Below are 25549 nucleotides of genomic sequence, written 5' to 3'. Positions count from 1 at the left end.
ATTTATTTGACAGAGAGAAATCACAAGTAGTCGGAGAGGCAGGCAGAGAGAGAGAGAGAGGGAAGCAGGCTCCCTGCTGAGCAGAGAGCCCGATGCGGGACTCGATCCCAGGACCCCGAGATCATGACCTGAGCCGAAGGCAGCGGCTTAACCCACTGAGCCACCCAGGCGCCAGCATCATCTATTTTTTAAATAAAGATTTTATTTATTTGAGAGCACAAGCAGGGGGAGTGGGAGAGGGAAAAGCAAGCTCCCTGCTGAGCAGGGAGGCTGATGCAAGGCTGGATCTCAGGACCCTGGGATCATAAACTGAGCCCAAGGCAGATGCTTAACTGATGGAGCCACCTAGGCGCCATGTACCACCTGTTAAATGGCCAATGGGAGTAGCAGTGAGCTTCATTTCTTTTTGTTTGTGGGTGTTGGAGTAATTGATTTCTTTTTTAAGGGATTTGTATCTGGCTTCCCTGTTCAAGGTATTGTTTATTCTATGACTGATTCATGCTTTGAACATGAACAGTTTTTTAACTAAACTACTCTCTGAGGCTGGAGTGGTATGTTTTTGGTGCTGAGATTTGTCTGACTTGAGAAATCAATACTTATAGCTTTGGTTGATCATGAGAGCGTCTCAGGTCACTGTTTGGGGAAGAAAGGAAATTGGTGAGAAATTTTAATTGGGGGCTGAAGGCTTATTAGAATTGAGAGGAGGAAAATAAAGGACTGTGTGGAATTATGAGCATCTGTCCCTGAAAATCACCTTTGCTCGGGTGTTCTATGCTAGCCTTTACTGCAAAATGTAAATTCCGAGTGATTTTTTAAAAACCTATATTTATCCATCTTGTGCTTTTATATTGTTTTATCATGCGTCTTTAAAAATGAAGGGTCAAGTAATTTTTTGTGCACCTGGAGAATTTTTTGTTTGTTTGTTTGTGCACGGGAGGATTTTATTTTGTTCTTACCTGGTAAATTGGAAATTTTCATTTAGTTGGAAAAGACTTAACCTCTTTTTTCAAAGTAAATTAGAAATTGTAGCTCTCTTAGAAATCTTGTTAATGCATGTATTCTAGATGCTTGTATTGCATATATAAGAAGTAGATGCTGGTATTTTCAGGATTTCTCATAAAAAGATGTCCAAGAAAATAGTAACCTCCACGTGTTCCTCATGCCTAAAATCTTATTTGACTTCTTAGCAATGTTAAATATTTTTCAAATATCAACTTCTGATTAAATAGTAAATGTAAATATTAAATATATTGGTCATTGCATTTTTGGAACTTTTTTTTTCCTGTCTCTCTCTTCCATTTCTTTGGTCAACTCCAGCTTGTTGAACACCTACCCCATGTAGACTCTGTGCTAGATGTCCAGAGGAAGACACCACAGCACGAAAGCCTGAGCATTTCATTTCAATATATCCTTCTCTGACCCCCCCTTTTTTTTTTGAAGTTGAGTGTTCCCTAGGGCTTCCTCAACTGTTTACTGACTCATCCTCACCCTCTGTCCTCTCACTTCTTTTAATTCTTATTCTTCCTGAGTGAGATCATTCATTTCCCATGACTTCAATGCTTTCATAGATGTTGACGATTCGAACTCTACAAATCTGTTTTTTCTCTTCAGTGTTAAGGATATTTTCAACAATCAAGAGAAATTTCAAGACTAATGTATTCAAACTGAAATTATTGTTCTCCCATCCCAATCTCTGCCTCTCTGTTTTCTCTTTCTTCTCCCTTCCATGCTATACTTGTCATTTTAATGGCTCCTCCTCCTCCTCCTTTTTGTTCTGCATCTCAAAGATTCCTTTTTGTTCTGCACCTCAACATATGGACAATTTATAAAATGGTCAATTCAACCACAGAACTATTTTTAGAATCCAGCTTCACTTGCCTGTTGTCACTGCTCCTCCAGTTCTTTCCATGTCAGGTCATGTTGTGAGTGTAACCTTCCTAAAAGTGCTGATAGCCTATGCTTGCATAGAGAGACACAGAGTACAGTGGCCATGGACAAGAGGGGCTGGATTCTACCCATATCCTTCTCTGAGAGACCTCTTCTACTTTCCACTTCCCCATTACCATGGGTATTAACCATGGTAATGAACACATGAACCATGAACCATGGGTCTTGAAGACAGCCCTGCCTTGTATCTCATCATCTTTCAAATCAGGACAATGATAGTCCTTGCCTATAGAGTTTTGGTGAGGATTAAGTGAGATGATATGTGTCAAGTACTTAGCACAAGGCCAAGTACCCAGTGAATGGTAGTGATGATGATGACAACAATGATGAAGATGATTACTTGTTTCAGAATCCATTTTAAAAAATTTTTTTTATAAACATAATGAATTATCAGCCCCAGGGGTACAGGTCTGTGAATCACCAGGTTTATACACTTCACAGTACTCACCATAGCATATACCCTCCCCAATGTCCATAACTCTACTGCCCTCCCCCTCTCCTCTTTCCCCCAGCAACCCTCAATTTGTTTTGTGACATTAAAAGTTTCTTATGGTTTGTCTCCCTCCCAATCCCATCTTGTTTCATTTATTCTTTTCCTACTCTCCAAACCCCCCCATGTTGCATCTCCACTTCCTCATATCAGGGAGATCATATGATAGTTGTCTTTCTTTGATTGACTTATATTTTTTTTTTAAGATTTTATTTATTTATTTGATAGAAAGAGATCACAAGTAGACGGAGAGGCAGGCAGAGAGAGAGAGAGAGGGAAGCAGGCTCCCTGCTGAACAGAGAGCCCGATGTGGGACTCGATCCCAGGACCTGAGATCATGACCTGAGCCAAAGGCAGTGGCTTAACCCACTGAGCCACCTAGGCGCCCACGATTGACTTATTTTTGCTAAGCATAATACCCCCAGTTCCATCCACATCGTCGAAAATGGCAAGATTTCATTTCCTTTGATGCCTGCATATTATTCCATGGTATATATATACACATCTTCTTTATTCATTCATCTGTTGATGGACATCTAGGTTCTTTCAGAATCCATTTCTAATCTACTTTGCCAGCTTCATGACCCCTATAATCTCATTGCCATGAATTTCACTGCTACCCAAACCTTCCTTTCCCTTTCACAATACTTTGTCTTTCCACAAGCTGTACCTTTTGCCTGACCTTTCCTCATTTTAGTGAGCAAACTCTTCTTTCCTTTTCAAAGGGATCAATTCAGAATCACTGCCTGTAACGTCTTGGCTAACTCTGCAAAGCAGGCTTGGTGACTCCCTTCCCTCTGTTTCCATGATGCTCAGTCCTTGCTTCCATCATAGCCATTCAAAAGATCTATGTATTTATCTTTCCCAGACTAGAGGTACTTAAAGGACAGAGGTAGGATCTAATGTTACTTGCCTCCCTCTACCCACCCAGGTTTGACATAGAATAGACATCTAGCTGGAGCACCTGGGTGTCTCAGCCACTTAAGATTCTGACTCTTGGTTTCAGCTCAGGTCATGATCTCAGAGTTTTGAGATTGAGCCCTGCATCAGGCTCTGCCCTCAGTCCACGGAGTCTGTTTAAGATTCTCTATAACACCCCCCTCCTCACATTCTCTCTTAAATAGATAGATAAATAAATACATAAATAAATAAATAAAAATCTTAAAGAATAAGTACCCAATAAATGTTTGATGATAGAGAGCCATCCCTACTGATGTTCAGATTTTACAGTTTTTTTTTATTTTTCTTTTTTCTTTTAAATTTCTTTTCAGTGTAACAGAATTCATTGTTTATGCACCACACCTAGTACTCCATGCAATATATGTCCTCCATAATACCCACCACCTGACTCCCCAACCTCCCACCCCCCGCCCCTTCAAAACCCTGAGATTGTTTTTTTTTTTTTTTTAAAGATTTTATTTATTTATTTGACAGAGAGAGAGATCACTAGTAGGCAGAGAGGCAGGCAGAGAGAGAAGGAAGCAGGCTCCCTGCTGAGCAGATCATGACCTGAGCCGAAGGCAGGCAGAGGCTTAACCCACTGAGTCACCCAGGTGCCCCAGATTGTTTTTTTAAAAGATTTTATTTATTTGACAGAAAGCACAAGCAGTGGGGAGGGGCAGAGGGAGAGAGGCAGGCTAATGGGGCTCCATCCCAGGATCCTGTGATCATGACCTGAGCTGAAGGCAGATGCCCAACTGATGAGCTACCCAGATGCCCCTGACAGGAGGTTTTTTACTTGTGGAGACTTAAACATATATATATATATATATATATATATATATATATAACCAAAAACCTTTCTTTCTTGAGTCCTAACTTTGTAGCTGGAGGCACTGTGTTAATTTTTTTGTAGGCATGCCTAATGATCCTGTGAGTTACTCTAATTGTCCCTTTACAGATGAGAAACCCGGGGCTTAGAAAAGAGGGAACTTGCTGGAGGTTACAGAGCTCGTAGGACCAAGCCCAGCTGTCTGACTGATAGAATGTTGGAAGAAAAGGGAAGTGAGAGGGGAAGGAAGAAGACTAAGCCAGGGTGAGGCATGTTTGGGAGAGAAAGGCAGCATGAGGGCAAAAGTGCACTAGAGGAGCAGCAGGAGCAGGCTAGGGAAGACCGAGAAAGGGGAAAGGAATGAGGGGAGAGCAAGGATGAAAGTGAGCAGGGGATAAACAAGAGGAGGAAGGGAAGCATGGTTCCCACCACTTCAGAATCTTGTGGCTGGGTAACAGCTGCATGCCTAACAGAATATAAACAGACTGTGGTGTTGACATGACAACTCACAACAAAATCAACCTAATATACATTATATGGGAAATACAATAATTTATTGTCAGGGAATGGTGATTATATCTAAATACTAAGCTGTTTATAAATTTGGCTGTACAACGATCAACACACACACACACAGCCTTATATTCTGTTCACTTCTACTTTTGTCCATTACGGACAACTGACAAGTGCTGTGGCTGTTGACATCTGTCACTGACACTGAATATGATTAAAACACTATCTGTACCTCCTACCCACACATCACATTCAACATTGCACACTTGCAGACAGAAGCTCAGGCATTCTTTTCAAGGCTGAGACTTCCCTGCTGCACCAGGATGTCTTTCCTGGGTCTTATTGCTTTTTTGGCTTTGGGAACCCAGAGCCAGAAGAAGGAGCGGGAAAAGGATAGGACCAGAGAAGATGGAGGGCAGAAGAGGGAGGAGAGAAGGGGCTGGTTCCCTAATCCTGCCCTCCAACTTTCCATCCTCAGATGTCACTAGGGTTCAGGCAGGCAGGGTTTTCAAGCTTTACCTGTACCTACGCTGGTGCTGGTCAGCCCCCTTCCCTTCCGTTCTTAGTTGGGGTATTCTTCAGAGACAAGGTGAATTAGGTTAGGAAGCAAGTGCCTGACTGAAAAAGATAAGGGAAAGTTAAGAAAACAGAGAAGGGAAACTGGGAGATTGAAGGAGTAAAAAAGGGAGGGAGTAGAAGAAAAGACAAATGGGAGGAGAGAAGGGAACACATTTTTATGGAATGAAACATATACAGATGTATATTTACCCTTACAACAACTCTAAAAGGAAGGCATTATTATCCTTATTTTACAGATTCCAGGATTGAGCCTTAGGAAGGGGAAGTGACTTGGCCAAAGTAACACTAGATAGAAATTAGTTGAGCTGGGACTGGAATCTATTTTCCTAAAAGTGTCTCCTGTATAGTACAGTGTTTCCAAAAAAGAAGAGAAAGTGGAGTTGGGGAATGAGGAAGGCAAGCAGAGCAGAAAAGAGTAGAGAAGAGAGGGAAGATGTTGGGAGGTCTCACGAGGGGTGAGGGATGCGCTTATTGAAGCTGTGCACCTCCTTTCCCCTTTGGCCCATCTTCTCCCTGAGTCCTGAGAACTGGAGAGAACCCACTGCTCAAAGGGAGTAGAGGACCTCCCCCAGGAGGGGACTCTGCTTCCTTCCTAGACTCTGCTTTGAAGACAGGCAGTGATGGGCTCACCTGGGCAGCACTCTAAGTAAGTAAGGAGAAGCTGCCAGGAATCTGCCAGGAATCTGCTCCATGTTGCTTTCCTGGCTTCCACTGGTCCCGTGTTTTCCTCAACTATCTCAGCTCCTTTCTTGCCCCTTTCTTTTCTGATCTCCTCCTTTGTTTTTCTATCATTCTACCTTGTATTTTCAGTCTTTCTCTTTTCACTCTTTTCCCTCCCCTTAATTTATCCCCAGGGCTGTGCCCCCACCACAAGCACATCTCCTCTTTAAAGTTTCATTATCCGTTCACACTTACCTCCTTAGTTTTATTGTAGAATGTCTTGAAGAAAGTTAGGGTGAAATGAGGACATTTCATCCAAATGTTTATTTAGATACTTTGACAAAGTTCAGAAGAACTATCTTGCCTTCAAGATAACTAATGTCTAATGAGCCTTTTCCTCATGTGCCACCATCCCCAACAGTCCATCCAGTAGGTTCTGAGCTTATTAGGCCTGGATTCTGCAATGAGTTAGTGGAAAAAGTAGGAATCAAAAAGGTTAGTCTGCTTGACTCCAAAGGACAAGCTAGCTCCCAGCCACCACATCCTGCTGCCCCTTAAGTAAGTCACTGGGATGGCTGTTCTCTCGGAGGCCTCTTGGTGAATTTACTCCATCTAGAATGGGTTGTTTATCTTATAAATTTTGGACTGTAATTGAACAGCATACTAAAGACAGATTTATGTTTCTGAGTTAGACTAATATTAGCTCAGGAGACTGGTAGTATAAAATAAGAATGACAATTTATTAATTTAAAACATGTAATATAACTGTCAGGAGGACCAGAATGTTCACTTCAGCAGGCTAGTGTACTCTTTCCCTGTAGACAGACTTTTGTGGGAAGGCAAGTTATTATCAGCAGGTTGCTTGGTGATCATGGAATTGGAGCAGGGGGAATTAACTATAATAACTTCATTGTTGAATGTCCTCAGATCATTAAAGGGAATCTCCATTTTAATCCTTTGTTTAAAATGTTGAGTCACCTGCATTCAGATGTACCCATTTCCATTACAAGTAGAGACCTTGTGAAATCATATTCCAGACAGTATGCTCTCTTCTGTATATAGCTGCTTAAGTAACATTTCTAACTTGGATGTCTTGTTATCACCTTCAGGCTCAAGGTGTCTGAAACCAGCTCCTTCTTTTCTCTGACTTTGTTACTTTTCCCATTAGAAGAATTATTTTTCGTAACCAAGATTTGAAACATGAACTGGAAATGTAAAAACAAACAAACAAATAAAAAACCTTATGGAAGCAAATAACTTTCAATCTTTTCAGGAAAACCACTCATTGCCTTTAAAAATAAATTAATAGACATAAAAGCTCTTTGCTGTTACTTAGCCATTAGCTATTCCTTTTTCTGTCTTCCTCTTTTTCCATACCTCTTTCTTTTTTCTTTTTCTAAATATTTTTATTTGAGAGCGAGAGAGGGCGGGAGAGAGAGCATGAACAGGGGGAGAGGTAAATGGAGCAGGAGAGGCACACTTACCCGCTGAGCGGGGAGCTCAACGTGGCACTCGATCTCAGGACCCTGGGATCATTACCTGAGCTTAACTTAACTGACTGAGACACCCAGGTGCCCCTATAACTCTTTTTCTTATTACCCCCTGCCCCATGACTTTCACACAAGGAAGCCACCACTTTAATCCCTTGCATAAGATGAAACCAAGAATTAAGTAAGACCTATCAGCAGCTTTCCTTTTTCTATTTCCTCTACTTTGGGGTGATGTAAAACATAAGGAATGTACTCATATAGATACTTTTTGTTCAGCATTTGGAAATGGTTGAGTTTCAGAATCTTAAGCTCCTACTTCTAAAGGTAGATTCCACATTAGCAAACCTTTTCTCCCACCTGATTTGTCTACTCTATTTTCTTGGAACTTAGCTGGTCTGAAAGTTCAACAAAAGATGGTTTTTTCTTTACTCTGATATCTTTTAGAATTAGAGTGTCAGCTGGGGTACTTTGGTGCGTTGATAAATGTCCAAGAATGAAAGCACTAAATTTCACTTCCTCAAAGTTGAACTAGAATCTGTTACATTAATGTGAATCCTCTATCAAGCATGCCTGAAATTGTTCCTGTTACAAGGAAAATACTGGATTGGAGAAAACATGGGCCTGAAGGTCAATTCTTAATTTTTTGTTGTAACTTTATGTCTTAGTGAGTGAAAACACTTGAATAGGGTCAATAATAAGAAAAACTTTCACAAGTCTTGTAGAAATATTAATTTATATGATTGTGATTATATCACTCTGGATTAATTATAAAGTGGAGAAGATTTTTAGTGAAAAAAGCTAAAATTCATAAAATGAATTTAACTCAGTATCTTTAAAATTTTTAAGACATTTTGGAAGATGATATTAGAGAAATTAAAAACATGAAATAGCTCTATGGCTTAGAGGTAGTTTTAGAAAGGTAGTTTGTTGGCTTAGGAGCTGTTAAAATGAGAAGTGTTTGCAGAAGTATCTAAAATAAGAGAGGAAGGGATGATATCATAGATATATATGTTTTGGTTACATTTATATTATATATTTGTCTTTTGAAGTGGTTGTCTGTTAGTATTAATCCATCAAAGCAATGTAGCAAACCATTAAGAAGACAGAATAAGTTGGCCAGTGGCCAGTACTCTCATTAAATTCCCGAGAGATTGAATTTCTTTCTTCTGCCTACATTCTAATTGCCACCTGTCAGGGTGTAGAGTCCCTTTTGCCCTCTTGCTTAAAGAATCATTCTTCCTTTCACCTGCTCCTGGGACTCTGAGCCCATGAAAACACATGTTGACTTAGTCTCAGGAGAGAATTTTAAGGCCCTAACAAGTTGGCTTAGAACTTGCAAGATGAGCCTTAACTGTCTGGCCAGATGGGGCCACCAGATTCAGATGTCAATGTCACAGAATCCATTCATCCTTCTCCCTGCTCCCATTTTGTATCCTTTGTGACTGTTTTTTAGAACAAAGAGTCCTTGGATGAAAACACACATTTAACCATATTATTACTTACTTATTTTATTTTATTATTTTTAAAGACTTTATTTTATCATTTATTTATTATTAACATATAATGTATTACTTGTTTCAGGGGTACAGGTCTGTGATTCATCAGTCTACACAATGCTCAGCACTCACCAGAGCACATACCCTCCCCAGTGTCCATCACCCAGCCACCCTATCCCTCCTACCATCATTCCTTCCAGCAATTCTCAGTTTGTTTCCCGATAAAGAGTCTCTTATGGTTTGTCTCCGTCTCTGGTTTCATCTTGTTTCATTTTTCCCTCCCTTCCCCTATGATCCTCTGTCTTCTTTCTCAAATTCCTCATATCAGTGAAATCATATGATAATTGTCTTTCTCTGATTGGTTTATTTTGCTTAGTGTAATATCTTCTAGTTCCATCCACCTTGTTGCAAATGGCAAGATCTCATTTTTCTTGATGGCTGCATATCATTTCATTGTAGATATGTACCACATCGTCTTTATCCATTCATCTATTGATGGACATCTAGGCTCTTCTCATAATTTGGCTATTGTGGACATTGCTGCTATAAACATTAGGGTGCATGTGCCCCTTCTGATCACTAAATAAAGATAAATGCAAATAAATACTAAATACAAATACAGATATTTGTATCTTTAGGGTAAATATCCACTAGTGCAGTTGCTGGGTCATAGGGTAGATCTATTTTCAACTTTCTGAGGAACCTCCTTACTGTTTTCTAGAGTGGCTGCACCAGCTTGCATTTCCACCAACAGTGTAAGAAAGTTCCCCTTTCTCTGCATCCTAACCAATATCTGTCATTTCCTAACTTGTTAATTTTAGCCATTCTGACTGCTGTGAGGTGGTATCTCACTGTGGTTTTGATTTGTATTTCCCTGATGCCGAGTGATGTTGAGCACTTCTTCATGTGTCTGTTGGCCATTTATTTGGATGTCTTCTTTGAGAAATATCTGTTCATGTGAAAACTTTGAGAGATAAAGGGAGAGAGCTCGCAGGGAGCCCCATGCAGGGCGGATCCCAGGACTCTGGGATGTTGGAGGCCATGGCATGGTTGGAGTCGAGGATCAAACCAGGCCCTGACTTGTGTCTCCTTCAAAGTCCAGACACCTTCACAAGGTTAAGGACAGGAAAGTTGAGTAACACTGAGAAAGGGTCTGTGCTGTGTCGTGTGCTCGCTTACGTGACTTCCCACACACTCTCCCTACAGAAGGGAACAATGTGGTCAGGGTCATGAATTCTTAGAGGTCCTTGTTGTTCCTGTACCTCCCATAACCAACTCCTTGGTTGGTTGTCCTGCTAATGGCATTAGCTGAGACTACCTGGAATCACGAGGTTTGCTTGTAGTTAATGTAAACTTGTTATAGAAACTTGTGGTCATCTGACTAGGTACTGATGTATTACTCCTCCTATTGTGGTCTCTCTTATAAATGCTTGTAAGATGTGGAATAAAATCGGCACTGTTGGACATCCTCCTCAGTGTCCCTCCTGCCCCCATCTCTTTGTCTCTTAATTTCTTTTCACCGTCCTCTTACCCTCATGTTCCCTGATCGATTTGTCATGCCGGCCATGACACTGGGATCACGACCTGAGCTGAAGGCAGACACAACCGGCTGAGCAACCCAGGTGTCCCTATTCTTATTATTTCTTGCAGGAAGGCCTTACCTCTAAAGAAAAAATCTTTTCAATGTATCTTTTAAAAATTATTATTAAATAGCTGTAGAGCCTCCTTTTGTTCTCCTTCTCCAAGCTTTGCAAAATTCTCTTCTTTCTGTTGCTCTTTAGTTTGCGTGCAGTACTCTTTCTCTGGTAAGCAAATGTTCATCCTTGAGGTTTTTCCTAGGCTGCAGATGGGGGTATAAAAAGAGGATGGGAATGGGCCAGAGGAGGGAGTAGATGATAAAGGCATGGTGGCTCCCAGGTTGGGACGATCTAAGATGTTCTGGCATGTGGGGTTGGGTCCTGGGAAGGGATAGTTGCTAAAAGGGAAGTGGTTTTACATTTATTGTGGTGAGCATTGAGTAATGTATATAATTGCCAAATCCATACTTGGATTCAGGTGGTACACCTGAAACTAGGACAACATTGTATGTTCATTATACTTCAATAAAGGGGTTCCTGGGTGGCTCAGTCGGTTGAGTGTCTGACTCTCGATTTCAGCTCAGGTCGTGATCTCAGGGACATGGAATCATGTTGGATTCTGCACTCAGTGGGGAGTCCGCTTGACAATTCTCTCCTTCTCCCTCTCCCTCCACACTCTCTTTCTCTCACATGAATAAATATTTAATTATATATACTTCACTACAAAAAGATTTAAAAAGGGCAGAGCCTTTTAATGTGTGAAAGTCCTTGATCTTTTCCTAATAGAAATTAACGACCTCATTCCTTGTTTCATTTAGCGAATATTTATTGAGCATAGTTATATGCCGTTCATGCATTAGGTACTGGAAATATAGCTGTGGACCAGACAGATGAGGTCACTGTCCTACTGGAGTTTGTAGACTAATGAGGACATAGGCAATATAATATAATCATAGGCAAATATGTTCTGGAGTGATAGAGGCTCTCGTGGGAAGTTCTGGATTATATGAGAGCACATACAGGTGCCCCTATCTCTGATTTGGGGGATCAGAGAGGCCTCATAGAGGAAGTAATATATGAATTGATATGGGAAATACAAGTGGGAGTTAGGTTAAGGGGTTGGATGGGTTAGGTGGTTATAGGCAGAGTGAAGAGCATGGGGTGGGCTCCCAGATGGAAAGAAGCTGAGCTGAGTGTTTCTGGAGTATAGATATGATGGGGTACAAGGAGGCATGGGGGCAGTGAAGAGCACGATGGAAAATTAGGCTAGAAAAATGAACAAGGACCAGGTTGTGGAGGGTCCAAGGGGTCATGCTAGAATTTGATCTTTTTTTCTTTTTCTTTCTTTTTTTTTTTTTTTAAAGATTGTATTTATTTATTTGACAGAGAGAGATCACAAGTAGATGGAGAGGCAGGCAGAGAGAGAGAGAGAGAGAGGAGGAAGCAGGCTCCGTGCTGAGCAGAGAGCCCGATGTGGGACTCAATCCCAGGACCCTGAGACCATGACCTGAGCCGAAGGCAGCGGCTTGAACCCACTGAGCCACCCAGGCGCCCTGATCTTTTTTTCTAAGGGCAATGGGAAGTCATTGGAAGGTTTTCATCAGGGGTGTGACAGGATGCTATTTGCCTTTTATAAAGATGATTCTGATTCAGGGTGGACCCTGGTCTATAGGTGGCTAAGGCTGGAGCAGAGAAACTTGTTATGAACAATGCAGGGAAAAGCACTCACTTATTGGCAAGCATTCCTACAAACAACCAGATTCCTGGAGCTGTGGTGGTGGTGGGAGGGCTCATCTTGGGCAACACAGTTGGTAGAAAGTATTGGGGGGAGAAACAGAAGAGTTAGTGATGGATTATATTTAATATTTAAGGACTTATCCCTTTTCTAGCAGCACCTGGCTGCAGTTCTCCCATTTTCTTGTGCAGTTTCATCATTTTTAGTAACCAGTCCCTAGAAAAGCAGCAGGTGTCACAAAGTGTCAGTGGTCCTGTTTGTCAGATACATTCAGGAGTAGCTGTGCCATCAGCAGGTTGCTGCTTTTCCTGGAGGTGGCGGGAAGGAAATCATGGATCTGGGGCCACGACAGGGTAAAATAGGGATGGTTTTAGTCTTTTTAGACTCCGAGAGATTTGTAGTGGAGCAGTGGCAGTTGATGAATTTCCTTTGTATCCTCCTTTCTGGTAACTACTAAACTAGAAGCGTTGACTGTTCCTCTCTTCTGGTCTCTGTATGACCAACTTCTTCTTTATGTGTGTTCACTGCATCCTGCCACAGCCCTTCTTTGAGCAGGAAGTGAGTAAGTCATTTCCCTTTCAGCCTGAAAGAGCATGTGCCTACCCTCTCATGGGTTTGCAAAGGTTCCTGAGTTCATTTCTAACATCTGTCAGGTTTTAAATCTTTGAAATCATTTGCCCCTTTCTTTATTCTAAATCTTCTAATAGAGTTTACCGTAATTAGATCCTTCATAGGGAAAAATGGAAAGGTGATATTGACATTATTCTGGCTTTTTTGGTAAATACTTGGAGAAGACTCTACACAGAATGAATGGAGGGAAATTTTTGAAGTGTGAACCTGGCAGCCTCTCTCCTGTGATTCAGCAGTGTTTCTCAGTGCTAGCTTTGGGAAGGAGTCAACTAATGACTCTTGAATAAAAAGCAGATACTGTAACTTCACCCCTGATATACTCTGATTTGTAGTGTTTGGGATGCATTCGAAAATTTGGCTCAATTTGCGACAACGTGGATGGAACTAGAGGGTATTATGCTTAGCGAAGTAAGTCAATCAGAGAAAGACAACTATCATATGATCTCCCTGATATGAGGAAGTGGAGATGTAATGTGGGGGGGGGGGTTGAGGGTAGGAAAAGATAAGTGAAACAAGATGGGAGTTGGAGGGAGACAAACCATCAGAAACTCTTAATCTCACAAAACAAACTGAGGGTTGCTGGGGGGAGGGGGGTGGAGAGAAGGTGGTGGGGTTATGGACATTGGGGAGGGTATGTGCTATGATGAGTGCTGTGAAGTGTGTAAACCTGGCGATTCACAGACCTGTACCCCTGGGGCTAAAAATACATTATATGTTTATAAAAAAGTAAATTAAAAAAATTTTGGCTCAATTTTAATGCCAAATTGAATGGCACACTTGAGCTTATCTTCTGTTGTTTCACATAGCATATAATACAAATAGATTACTTTTGTGTAGAGTTATTTTTATCTAGTTAAATTTAAACCTGGTAAGTGGAATGTGTTATGCATTATTGTGCCAATGACTCCTAGTCATCTAGATTTGACTAGGAAGAAGTTAAAAGGTAGAAGCTTGTGGTTAATGAACATTTTAAAAATATTAATGTTGTATACTTTTCTTGTTTCCTATGTAGGCCAACTGGTGAAACCTGGTGAAACATAAACAGATACAATAATGTTCTGCAGTAAAAAGAAATCACTTGGTAAGCTCTTCAGATGATAAAGTGAACATGACTTAATTTTTATTTTACTTTTAAAAATTTCATTTTATGGGCACCTGAGTGGCCCAGTGGGTTAAGCCTCTGTTTTTGGCTCAGGTCATGATCCCAGGGTACTGGGATTGAGCCCCGCATCGGGCTCTCTGCTCAGCAGGGAGCCTCCTTCCCCCTCTCTCTCTGCCTGCCTCTCTGTCTACTTGTGATCTGTCTCTGTCAAATAAATAAATAAAAATAAAAACTAAAAAAAATTTCACCTCATTTTACTTTGTGAACATGTAATTTATATATAAAACCCCACATAAATCTTAATTGTTCTGTTTGCATTTTGACAGTGGTATATACCGGTCTAATTACCATCCCAAAACAAGATATAGAACATTTCTATCACCCCGAAATTCTTGTCTGCCCTTTAAAAAATTATTTTTAATTGAAGTATAGTTGACATACAATATTAGCTTCAGTTGTATATCATAGTGAATTGATATTTATATATATTATGAAATGCTTATCATAAGTATAATTGACATCCATCATCATGCAAAGTTATTATATTATTGTAGTCACTATGCAAAACTTTATATTCTTAGACTTCTTCAAAGTTTGTACTTTTTAACCCTCTTCATCTGTTTTGCCCATCTCCTCATCCCCACTTCCCTTGGCAACCACCAGTTTGTTCTCTGTATTTATGAGTCTGTTTCTATTTTGCTTTGTTTATTCATTTGTTTTTTAAATTCCACATGTAAGTAAAATCATACAGTATTTGTCTTTGTCAGACTTATTTCACCAAACTAAGTACCTTCTAGGTCCACACCTGTTGTCAAAATTACAAGATTTCATTCTTTCTAATGGCTGAATAGTATTTCTGTGAGAGAGAGAGTGTGTGTGTAGCGTATCTTTATCCATTCATCTATTGGTGGACACTTAGGTTGCTTTCACCTTGGGTATGAGTAATACTGCAATAAACATAGGAATTTATGTATCTTTTTTTTTTTTAATTTTTTATTTTTTATAAACATATATTTTTTATATACATATATTTTTATCCCCAGGTCTGTGAATCACCAGGTTTACACACTTCACAGCACTCACCTATGTATCTTTTTGAATTAGGGTTTTTGTTTTCTTGGGGTAAATAACCAGAGGTGGGATTGCTGGATTATATGGTATTTTTAATCTTTTGTGAAACCTCTGTACCATTTTTCACAGTGGTGGTACTAATTTACTTGCCCACAACCAATGCATGAGAGTTCCCTTTTCTCCATATCCTCACCAACACTTCTTATTTCTTGTCTTTTTGATTCTACCTACTCTGATGGTTGTAAGGTGATATCTCATTGTGGTTTTGATTTGCACTTCCCTGATGCTTAGTGATGTTGAGCATCTTGTCAAGTGTCTGTTGGCTGTCTGTATATATTCTTTGGAAAAATGTCTATTCAGGTCCTCTTCCTGTTTTTAATCTGATTTTTTTTTTATCTTGAGTAGTATGAGTTCTTTATATTAACCCCTTACCAGATACGTCATTTACAAATATCTTCTCCCATTCAGTAGGCTGTCTTTCTTTTTTCCTTCCTTCCTCCCTTCCTGCTTTTCTTTTCTCTTTCTTTTCTTTCTTCAAGATTAATTTAGAGCAAGCTGGGGTGGGGAGGGTTCGAGGGAGAGGAAGAGAGAAACTTTAGCAGATCTTGGGGCTCGATCTCACAACTCTGGTATCTGAGCCAAAACCAAGAGTCAGATGCTTAATAGCACCACGCAGGCATCCCTGTCTTTTCATTTTGTTAATGGTTTTCTTCACTGGGCAGAAGACTTTTAGTTTGATACAATCCCAATTGTATCAAATTGTTATCTGCAAATAGTGACAATTCTATTTCTTCCTTAACAATTTGGATGCATTTAATCTCTTTTCCTTATTTGATTGTTGTAGCTAGGACTTCCAGTATTATGTTAAATAAAAGTGGCAAGAGTGGACATCTTTGTCTTGCTCCTGATCTTAGGGGAAACATTTTCAGCTTTTCACCACTAAGGATGATGTTAGCTCTGGGTTTGTTATACATGGCCTTTACCATGTTGAGATATGTGCCCTCTATACCCACTTTGTTGCAGTTTTTATCATGAATGAATGAAAAATTTTGTTGAATGCTTTCCATGCATTTGCATATGATCCTATGATATTTATCCTTCATTTTATTAATGTGGTGTGTTATAATGGTTGATTCGTGGATATGAATCATCTTTGCATTCCTGGAAGAATCTTCTAAGAACAAGGATATTCTGTATAAACACAATATTGTCACTATATTCTAGGAATATAACATTGATAAATCATAGTAGATTCCATTTTTCAATTCCTCAATTTGCCTGTAAAATATCTTATCTCTCAGAGCTGGTTTTTAATCTTGGTACAATGTCCAATAGATGTTCATACAGTCTGTTTGGCATTTAATCTCTTTATTTTCTTTTAAATTTAGAACTGTTTTTCATTATATAGAATTTAGTAAAAGTCTAGTCCAACTGCTAAATAGATTTGGCACCAAAATTTAAAAAAGAATTTGCTTTGTAATAGGAAATGACTTTATTGACAGTGTTTGTATGAGGAATGCAACTTTCTGGTCTTCCTAATACAGAATTTCATTTTACAGATAACTAGTCATTGCTGTGTAAAGAAGCTAAAAGTTTTGGCCACATATGTGGGTCTATATCTGCTTTGTGACAGATTCTCAGAGAAAACTGACACACCATCAGCATCATCATGATAGGGAATGACTCATCTTTGGATTACATCAGTTCCTATAGATTCCGTCATAGACTGGGGAACTAGTATAACTTACTCATTTGCTATGCAGTCAGTCAACAAATATTTTAAGCCCCTGTGATATGCTAGGAAGTGCCAACCTTCAACCATGTAAAAATGTAGATTTTTACATTCCAATAAAATGTATGTATCCTCACACAATTGTTAAGTTTATAGTAACAATGATAACTTAAAAATAGTTTGCTAAACATTGCTACAAGTGCTATATTTGTCAGGGGAACCCAGACTAGAGAACTTCTAAGCAGCCTGGGGTTGTTAGGGGGAAAAATCATGAAGTGATATTTTACCTCAATGAGATATTGAATATCCTCAACAAATGTGTACTTCATTTATAAACTTCTACAACCTCATCAGGAAGCTTGGCCATAGGTGATACATATGAAAATACAACAAGCTGACCATGATGTTCTGGGGAAATAATAATTTTCTCCTGTATATGCTTTATTATTTGTTAATACCATATTCATATAAATCTCACATTCTTCAAGGTACAAAAAATTCCAGCTAATTGACCCAGATAGTTTAAACATTATAATTATGGTCTATGTTCTGTTTGCTTTTTTAAAATATTAATTCCAGTATAGTTAACATACAGTGTTATATTAGTTTCAGGTGTATGATACAGTGATTCAACAATTCTATACATTACTCAGTGCTCATCATAAGTGTACTCTTAATTTCTTTCTATCTATTTCACCCATTACCCACCCCTGGCCTCTGGTAACCATCAGTTTGTTCTCTATTGTTAAAAGTCTATTTTTGGTTTATCCCTTTTTTCTTTGTTCATTTAATTTTGTTTCTTAAATTCCACAAGTCGGTGAAATCGTCAGGTATTTGACTTTCTGTGACTGATTTATTTTCCTTAGCATTATACATTTTGGCTCTGCCCATGCCACTGCAAATGTCAGGATTTCATTCTTTTTTTATGGTTGAATAATATTATATTAGGTATATATACCACTTCATTATCCAGTCATCTACCAAAGGACACTGAGCTGCTTCCACAGTTTGGCAATGTAAATAATGCTGCAATAAAAAGGGGTGCATGTATCCCTTCAAATTAGTGTTTTCATATTCTTTAGTTAAATATCCCGTAGTGGAGTTACTGGATCATATGGTAATTCCATTTTTAATTTTTTTTAATATAATTTTTTATTTTTTATAAACATATATTTTTATCCCCAGGGGTACAGGTCTGTGAATCACCAGGTTTACACACTTCACAGCACTCACCAAAACACATACCTTCCCCAATGTCCATAATCCCACCCCCTTCTCCCAAACCCCCTCCCCCCAGCAACCCTCAGTTTGTTTTGTGAGATTAAGAGTCACTTATGGTTTGTCTCCCTCCCAATCCCATCTTCTTTCATTTATTCTTCTCGTACCCACTTAAGCCCCCATGTTGCATCACCACTTCCTCAAATCAGGGAGATCATATGATAGTTGTCTTTCTCCGCTTGACTTATTTCGCTAAGCATGATACGCTCTAGTTCCATCCATGTTGTCGCAAATGGCAAAATTTCATTTCTTTTGATGGCTGCATAGTATTCCATCGTGTATATATACCACATCTTCTTGAACCATTCATCTGTTGATGGACATCTAGGTTCTTTCCATAGTTTGGCTATTGTGGACATTGCTGCTATAAACATTCGAGTACACGTGCCCCTTTGGATCACTACATTTGTATCTTCAGGGTAAATACCCAATAGTGCAATTGCTGGGTCATAGGGCAGTTCTATTTTCAACATTTTGAGGAACCTCCATGCTGTTTTCCAGAGTGGCTGCACCAGCTTGCATTCCCACCAACAGTGTAGGAGGTTCCCCTTTCTCCGCATCCTCGCCAGCCTCTGTCATTTCCTGACTTGTTGATTTTAGCCATTCTGACTGGTGTGAGGTGATATCTCATTGTGGTTTTGATTTGTATTTCCCTGATGCCGAGTGATATGGAGCACTTTTTCATGTGTCTGTTGGCCATCTGGATGTCTTCTTTGCAGAAATGTCTGTTCATGTCCTCTGCCCATTTCTTGATTGGATTATTTGTTCTTTGGGTGTTGAGTTTGCTAAGTTCTTTATAGATTCTGGACACTAGTCCTTTATCTGATATGTCGTTTGCAAATATCTTCTCCCATTCTGTCAGTTGTCTTTTGATTTTGTTAACTGTTTCCTTTGCTGTGCAAAAGCTTTTGATCTTGATGAAATCCCAATAGTTCATTTTTGCCCTTGCTTCCCTTGCCTTTGGCGTTGTTCCTAGGAAGATGTTGCTGCGGCTGAGGTCGAAGAGGTTGCTGCCCGTGTTCTTCTCAAGGATTTTGATGGATTCCTTTCGCACATTGAGGTCCTTCATCCATTTTGAGTCTATTTTCGTGTGTGGTGTAAGGAAATGGTCCAATTTCATTTTTCTGCATGTGGCTGTCCAATTTTCCCAGCACCATTTATTGAAGAGGCTGTCTTTTTTCCATTGGACATTCTTTCCTGCTTTGTCAAAGATTAGTTGACCATAGAGTTGAGAGTCTATTTCTGGGCTCTCTATTCTGTTCCATTGATCTATGGGTCTGTTTTTGTGCCAGTACCATGCTGTCTTGATGATGACAGCTTTGTAATAGAGCTTGAAGTCCGGGATTGTGATGCCTCCAACGTTGGCTTTCTTTTTCAATATCCCTTTAGCTATTCGAGGTCTTTTCTGGTTCCATATAAATTTTAGAATTATTTGTTCCATTTCTTTGAAAAAGATGGATGGTACTTTGATAGGAATTGCATTAAATGTGTAGATTGCTTTAGGTAGCATAGACATTTTCACAATATTTATTCTTCCAATCCAGGAGCATGGAGCATTTTTCCATTTCTTTGTGTCTTCCTCAATTTCTTTCATGAGTACTTTATAGTTTTCCGAGTATAGATTCTGTGTCTCTTTGGTTAGGTTTATTCCTAGGTATCTTATGGTTTTGGGTGCAATTGTAAATGGGATTGACTCCTTAATTTCCCTTTCTTCTGTCTTGCTGTTGGTGTAGAGAAATGCAACTGATTTCTGTGCATTGATTTTATATCCTGACACTTTACTGAATTCCTGTGTAAGTTCTAGCAGTTTTGGAGTGGAGTCTTTTGGGTTTTCCACATATAGTATCATATCATCTGCGAAGAGTGATAATTTGACTTCTTCTTTACCGATTTGGATGCCTTTAATTTCCTTTTGTTGTCTGATTGCTGAGGCTAGGACCTCTAGTACGATGTTGAATAGCAGTGGTGATAATGGACATCCCTGCCGTGTTCCTGACCTTAGCGGAAAAGCTTTCAGTTTTTCTCCATTGAGAATGATATTTGCGGTGGGTTTTTCATAGATGGCTTTGATGATATTGAGGTATGTGCCCTCTATCCCTACACTTTGAAGAGTTTTGATCAGGAAGAGATGCTGTACTTTGTCAAATGCTTTTTCAGCATCTATTGAGAGTATCATATGGTTCTTGTTCTTTCTTTTATTGATGTGTTGTATCACATTGACTGATTTGCGGATGTTGAACCAACCTTGCAGCCCTGGAATAAATCCCACTTGGTCGTGGTGAATAATCTTTTTAATGTACTGTTGAATCCTATTGGCTAGTATTTTGTTGAGTATTTTCGCATCTGTGTTCATCAAGGATATTGGTCTATAGCTCTCTTTTTTTGGTGGGATCCTTGTCTGGTTTTGGGATCAAGGTGATGCTGGCCTCATAAAATGAGTTTGGAAGTTTTCCTTCCATTTCTATTTTTTGGAACAGTTTTAGGAGAATAGGAATTAGTTCTTCTTTAAATGTTTGGTAGAATTCCCCCAGGAAGCCGAATGGCCCTGGGCTTTTGTTTGTTTGGAGATTTTTAATGACTGTTTCAATCTCCTTACTGGTTATGGGTCTGTTCAGGCTTTCTATTTCTTCCTGGTTCAGTTGTGGTAGTTTATATGTTTCTAGGAATGCATCCATTTCTTCCAGATTGTCAAATTTATTGCCGTAGAGTTGCTCATAGTATGTTCTTATAATAGTTTGTATTTCTTTGGTGTTAGTTGTGATCTCTCCTCTTTCATTCATGATTTTATTTATTTGGGTCCTTTCTCTTTTCTTTTTGATAATTCTGGCCAGGGGTTTATCAATTTTATTAATTCTTTCAAAGAACCAGCTCCTACTTTCATTGATTTGTTCTATTGTTTTTTTGGTTTCTATTTCATTGATTTCTGCTCTGATCTTTATGATTTCTCTTCTCCTGCTAGGCTTAGGGTTTCTTTCTTGTTCTTTCTCCAGCTCCTTTAGGTGTAGGGTTAGATTGTGTACCTGAGACCTTTCTTGTTTCTTGAGAAAGGCTTGTACCGCTATATATTTTCCTCTCAGGACTGCCTTTGTTGTGTCCCACAGATTTTGAACCGTTGTATTTTCATTATCATTTGTTTCCATGATTTTTTTCAATTCTTCTTTAATTTCCCGGTTGACCCATTCATTCTTTAGAAGGATGCTGTTTAGTCTCCATGTATTTGGGTTCATTCCAAACTTCCTTTTGTGGTTGAGTTCTAGCTTTAGAGCATTGTGGTCTGAAAATATGCAGGGAATGATCCCAATCTTTTGATACCGGTTGAGTCCTGATTTAGGACCGAGGATGTGATCTATTCTGGAGAATGTTCCATGTGCACTAGAGAAGAATGTGTATTCTGTTGCTTTGGGATGAAATGTTCTGAATATATCTGTGATGTCCATCTGGTCCAGTGTGTCGTTTAAGGCCTTTATTTCCTTGCTGATCTTTTGCTTGGATGATCTGTCCATTTCAGTGAGGGGAGTGTTAAAGTCCCCTACTATTATTGTATTATTGTTGATGTGTTTCTTTGATTTTGTTATTAATTGGTTTATATAGTTGGCTGCTCCCACGTTGTGTATCTTGAAATCTGGGGTTTGATACTTCCAGTTTTGTTCTTCTCTTTAAAGATTGCTTTGGCTACTCAGGATCTTTCAGTACAAAATTAAGATTATTCTAGTTCTGTGAAAAATGTTTTTGGCATTTTGATAGGGATTGCATTAAATTTGCAGGTTGCTTTGCGTAGTATTTAACAATATTTGTTCTTATATTCACACACAAAAGAATATCTTTTCATTTATGTTAAATTCCATTTCTGTCATGAACATTTTAATAATTTCCAGAGTACAAGTTTTTCACCTCTCTGTTTAAGTTTATTCCTAAGTATTTTATTATTTTTGGTGCAATTATAAATGGGACTGTTTTCTTACTTCCTCTTTCTGCTACTTTATTGTTAGTGATAGAAATGTAATATATTTCTGTATATTGATTTTTTAATCCTGTGACTTTATTGAATTTGTTTATCGGTTCTAGTAGTTTTTTAAAGATTTTATTTATTTGAGGGAAAGAATGTGCGTGAACATGAGCATGGGTGAAGGGGGTGCAGAAGGAGATGCAGACTCTGAGCAGAGAGTCTGATGTGGGGCTCAATCCCAGCACTCCGGGATTGAAGGCAGCTGCTTGACTGAGTGTCGGAGTGAGCTACCCAGGTGCTCCATCTCTACTAGTTTTTTGGTGGAGTCTTTAGGGTTTCCTACATATAGTATCATGTTATATGCAAATAGGGAAAGTTTTCCTCTTTCTTATCATTTTGGATGACTTTTGTTTCTTTATGTTGCCTGACTGCTGTGGCTAGGACTTGCAGTACTATGTTGAATAAAAGCAGTGAGAATGGAACATTTATTCTATTTACAAAGTAAATATTGATATGTATATACTTATTTCTGTTTTGTTAGTTGTTTTATGGTGGTTTTTGTAATTCTCTTCTGTTCCTTTCTTTTCATGCTCTCTTTTACAGTTTGCTGTTTTTCTTTAATGATATACTTGGATTCCTTTCTCTTATTTTTTGCATATATATTATCAGTTTTTTGTGGTTACTGTTAGGTTATATATGACATCTTATGCCTGTAGTGGTCTATAATAGTTGATGGTTGCTTAAGTGTGAACCCATTCTTTAGTCTTTTCACCACCCTCCTGCTCAGGTTTCAGATACATGGTGTCATAATTTCTATCTTTTCATTTTGTGATCTCTTGACTGATTTTGAAAAATGCACCTATTTTTTATTGTTTTTGCATTTCCCACTTCTCTCACTCATACTTGAGGTTTTCCTTTCTACACAGTGAGTCCCCTTTAACATTTCTTGTAGGGCTGGGTTAGTGGTATAAATTCCTTTGTTTTTGTTTGAGAAATTTTTTATCTTTCTTTCTTTCTTTCTTTTTTTTTTTAAACGTGATTTTTTTTTTTTTAAAGATTTTATTTATTTATTTGACAGGGAGAAATCACAAGTAGGCAGAGAGACAGGCAGAGAGAGAGAGAGAGAGGAGGAAGCAGGCTCCCTGCTGAGCAGAGAGCCCGATGCGGGACTCGATCCCAGGACCCTGAGATCATGACCTGAGCCGAAGGCAGCGGCTTAACCACTGAGCCACCCAGGCGCCCCCTTTATCTTTCTTTCTATTCCGAATGATCGTCTTGCTTCATAGAATTCTTAGCTGAAGTTTTTTGTTGTTTTCTTTTTTTGTTTGTTTGTTTGTTTTTCCTCTCATCACTGAATGTATCATGCCACTTCCTTCTGTCCTACAAAGTGTCTGCCAAAAAAACAGCTGATAGCTTTCTGGGGTTTCCCTTGTATGTCACTGTTTTCTTTTCTCTTTCTGCTTTTCAAGTGTTTTCTTGTCACTATTTTTTGCCATTTGAATTACTATGTGTCTTAGTGTGGGCCTCCTTGGGTTGATTTTGTTGGGGGCTCTCTGTGCAGGTGGATTTCTGTTACCTTCCCAGATACGAGAAGTTTTCAGGTATTATTTCTTCAAATTAATATTCTTCCTCCTTTTCTCTCTCTTCTCCTTCTGGGATCCCTATATTGCAAATATTATTATGCTTGATGGGGACTGAGTTCCTTAAGTCTATTGTGATTTTTTAAAATTATTTTTTCTCTCCTCTATTCAGTTTGATTATTTTCCATTACTCTGACCTCTAGGTAGATAATCTGTTCTTCTTCCTTTAGTCTACTATTTATTCCATGTAGTGTATTTTTTTTTCTTGTTCCATCTAATGTATTTTTAATTTCAGTTATTGAGTTCTTCATCTCTGATTGGTTCTTTTTAAAGTTCTTTTTCTCTTAGTTGAGGGTCTCAGGGAAGTCCTCCAGTCTTTGCTCGGGTCCAGTGAGTATCTTTGTCACCATTACTTTAAATTCTCTATGAGGTGTATTACTTATCTCCATTTTGTTTAGGTCTCTTGCTGTGATTTTGCCCTGTTGTTTCATTGAGGGCATATTCCTCTGTCTCCTCATTTTTTTTTTTTAAAGATTTTATTTATTTATTTGACAGACAGAGATCACAAGTAGGCAGAGAGGCAGGCAGAGAGAGAGGAAGGGAAGCAGGCCCTCTGCTGAGCAGAAAGCCCGATGTGGGGCTTGATCCCAGGACCCTGGGATCATGACCTGAGCCGAAGGCAGAGGCTTTAACCCACTGAGCCACCCAGGTGCCCCCTCTGTCTCCTCATTTTATGTAATTCTCTGTGTCTGTTTCTATGTGTTAGGAAGGTTAGCAAGATCTTCTGCTCTTGAAAGTAGTGAAATTATGAAGAAGAGGTCCTTTAGTGCTATCCAGTGCAATGTCCCTTCTTCACCAGAAGCTAGTGCTTCAGAGATATTTCCTATGTGCATTGTGTGCACCATTCTCTTGTGGCTGAGCCACATTTGTCTTCAGTCCAGTCAAATGCAATGGCCCTCTTTGCCTGGAGTGGGCAGGATTTGGTTCCTGTTGTTAGTGGGTCAGGCTGGGGCTACCATGGGCTTAAGTTGCGTTAGACTAGGCATTTGCCAGAGATGGAATTGCTTCAAACTGCAGAGCACTTTCCCTTCATTGTCCCCTCAAAAAGTTTGTGGGTGGAGCCTGTAATCAGACCACATGTCTTCCTGGGGCCATAGTTGAAAGGGTCTGTGTGGTTATTGTCCCCTCTCCCTGGAGGCAGGAATTACTTTGGAGTGCTACCAGCCCCTCTTGGGCTGCTTGCATACTGCCAGGTTTGTGACATCAATTTGGGTGGGTTCTGACCAGGGACATATTGGAAGGGGCAGATCCACAGAAGTGCTGGGGCTAGGGTGCTGGTGTTAACAAAATTTGTGTCTAGGTCTGGTTTGAGTGAGAACCTGGCTGAAGGGACAGGACCCTGGAGAATGCAGTGGCAGGGCATAGCTGTTAGCAAGCTAGATAGCAAGTGTTCGTGCTATGCTGGTTCCTGTAGGGATCCCTGTGTCTAGGCTGAGGGGAGGGGAGGGAATTAGTGTCCAACAGCTCCTGTGTTCCTTGAGAAGTCTCCCAAGGACTACTGCTTCTCCAGTACATTTTCTGAGATTAGTAAACAAGTCATGTTCCTGTAAACTTCAGATTATGTATGTCCTTGGGGATGTTTGTTGTGCTGTCTCTTTTAGCGTAGGGACTCTCCATGCTCTACAGAGTGGAACAGGTTGATTTTTAAGTTCCAGTTGTTATGCTTTGCTGATTATAAGAACTTGAGAAATTATGCCCCTCTGGTTTTCAAAGGCAAATGTTATGGGAATTCTGTGGACCTGGAGTGCCTGTTGTGAGAGTCTGTTTCTTTCCAGTTTCTGCACCCATGGTGTCCCTCCCCTTCCATGAATAGTCCCATAGATCTTTCGAAGTTCGGACTATGCCTCTACCTTTCCTATCCTCTTTGATGTGTCCTCCTCTCTGCATTTAGC

The 25549-nt window shown here is 39.5% G+C and overlaps 1 protein-coding gene across 9 annotated transcripts in view; it reads left to right on the top strand.

Annotated features, from left to right (window-relative positions):
• The window catches only part of ATP8B4 (ATPase phospholipid transporting 8B4 (putative)), a 257966-nt gene that overhangs the window by 10567 nt on the left and 221850 nt on the right, over positions 1-25549 (top strand). For 7 of the 9 annotated variants that reach the window (XR_009355570.1, XM_059181516.1, XM_059181517.1 and 4 more), the window contains exon 2: positions 13901-13969. Coding sequence is in view for 8 of the 9 variants with exons in the window: in XM_059181516.1 (XP_059037499.1) it covers positions 13942-13969 (28 nt within the window). In the remaining variant the exon portion in view is untranslated. Of the gene's footprint in view, positions 1-445; positions 474-13900; positions 13970-25549 lie in introns of all 9 variants that reach the window. The other 2 variants (XM_059181513.1, XM_059181514.1) reach the window with 1 other exon arrangement.

The sequence above is a fragment of the Mustela lutreola genome, chromosome 7 (assembly GCF_030435805.1).
Source record: "Mustela lutreola isolate mMusLut2 chromosome 7, mMusLut2.pri, whole genome shotgun sequence".
NCBI classification, from domain to species: Eukaryota; Metazoa; Chordata; class Mammalia; order Carnivora; family Mustelidae; genus Mustela; species Mustela lutreola.
This window is presented reverse-complemented; position numbering and strand designations above follow the sequence as displayed.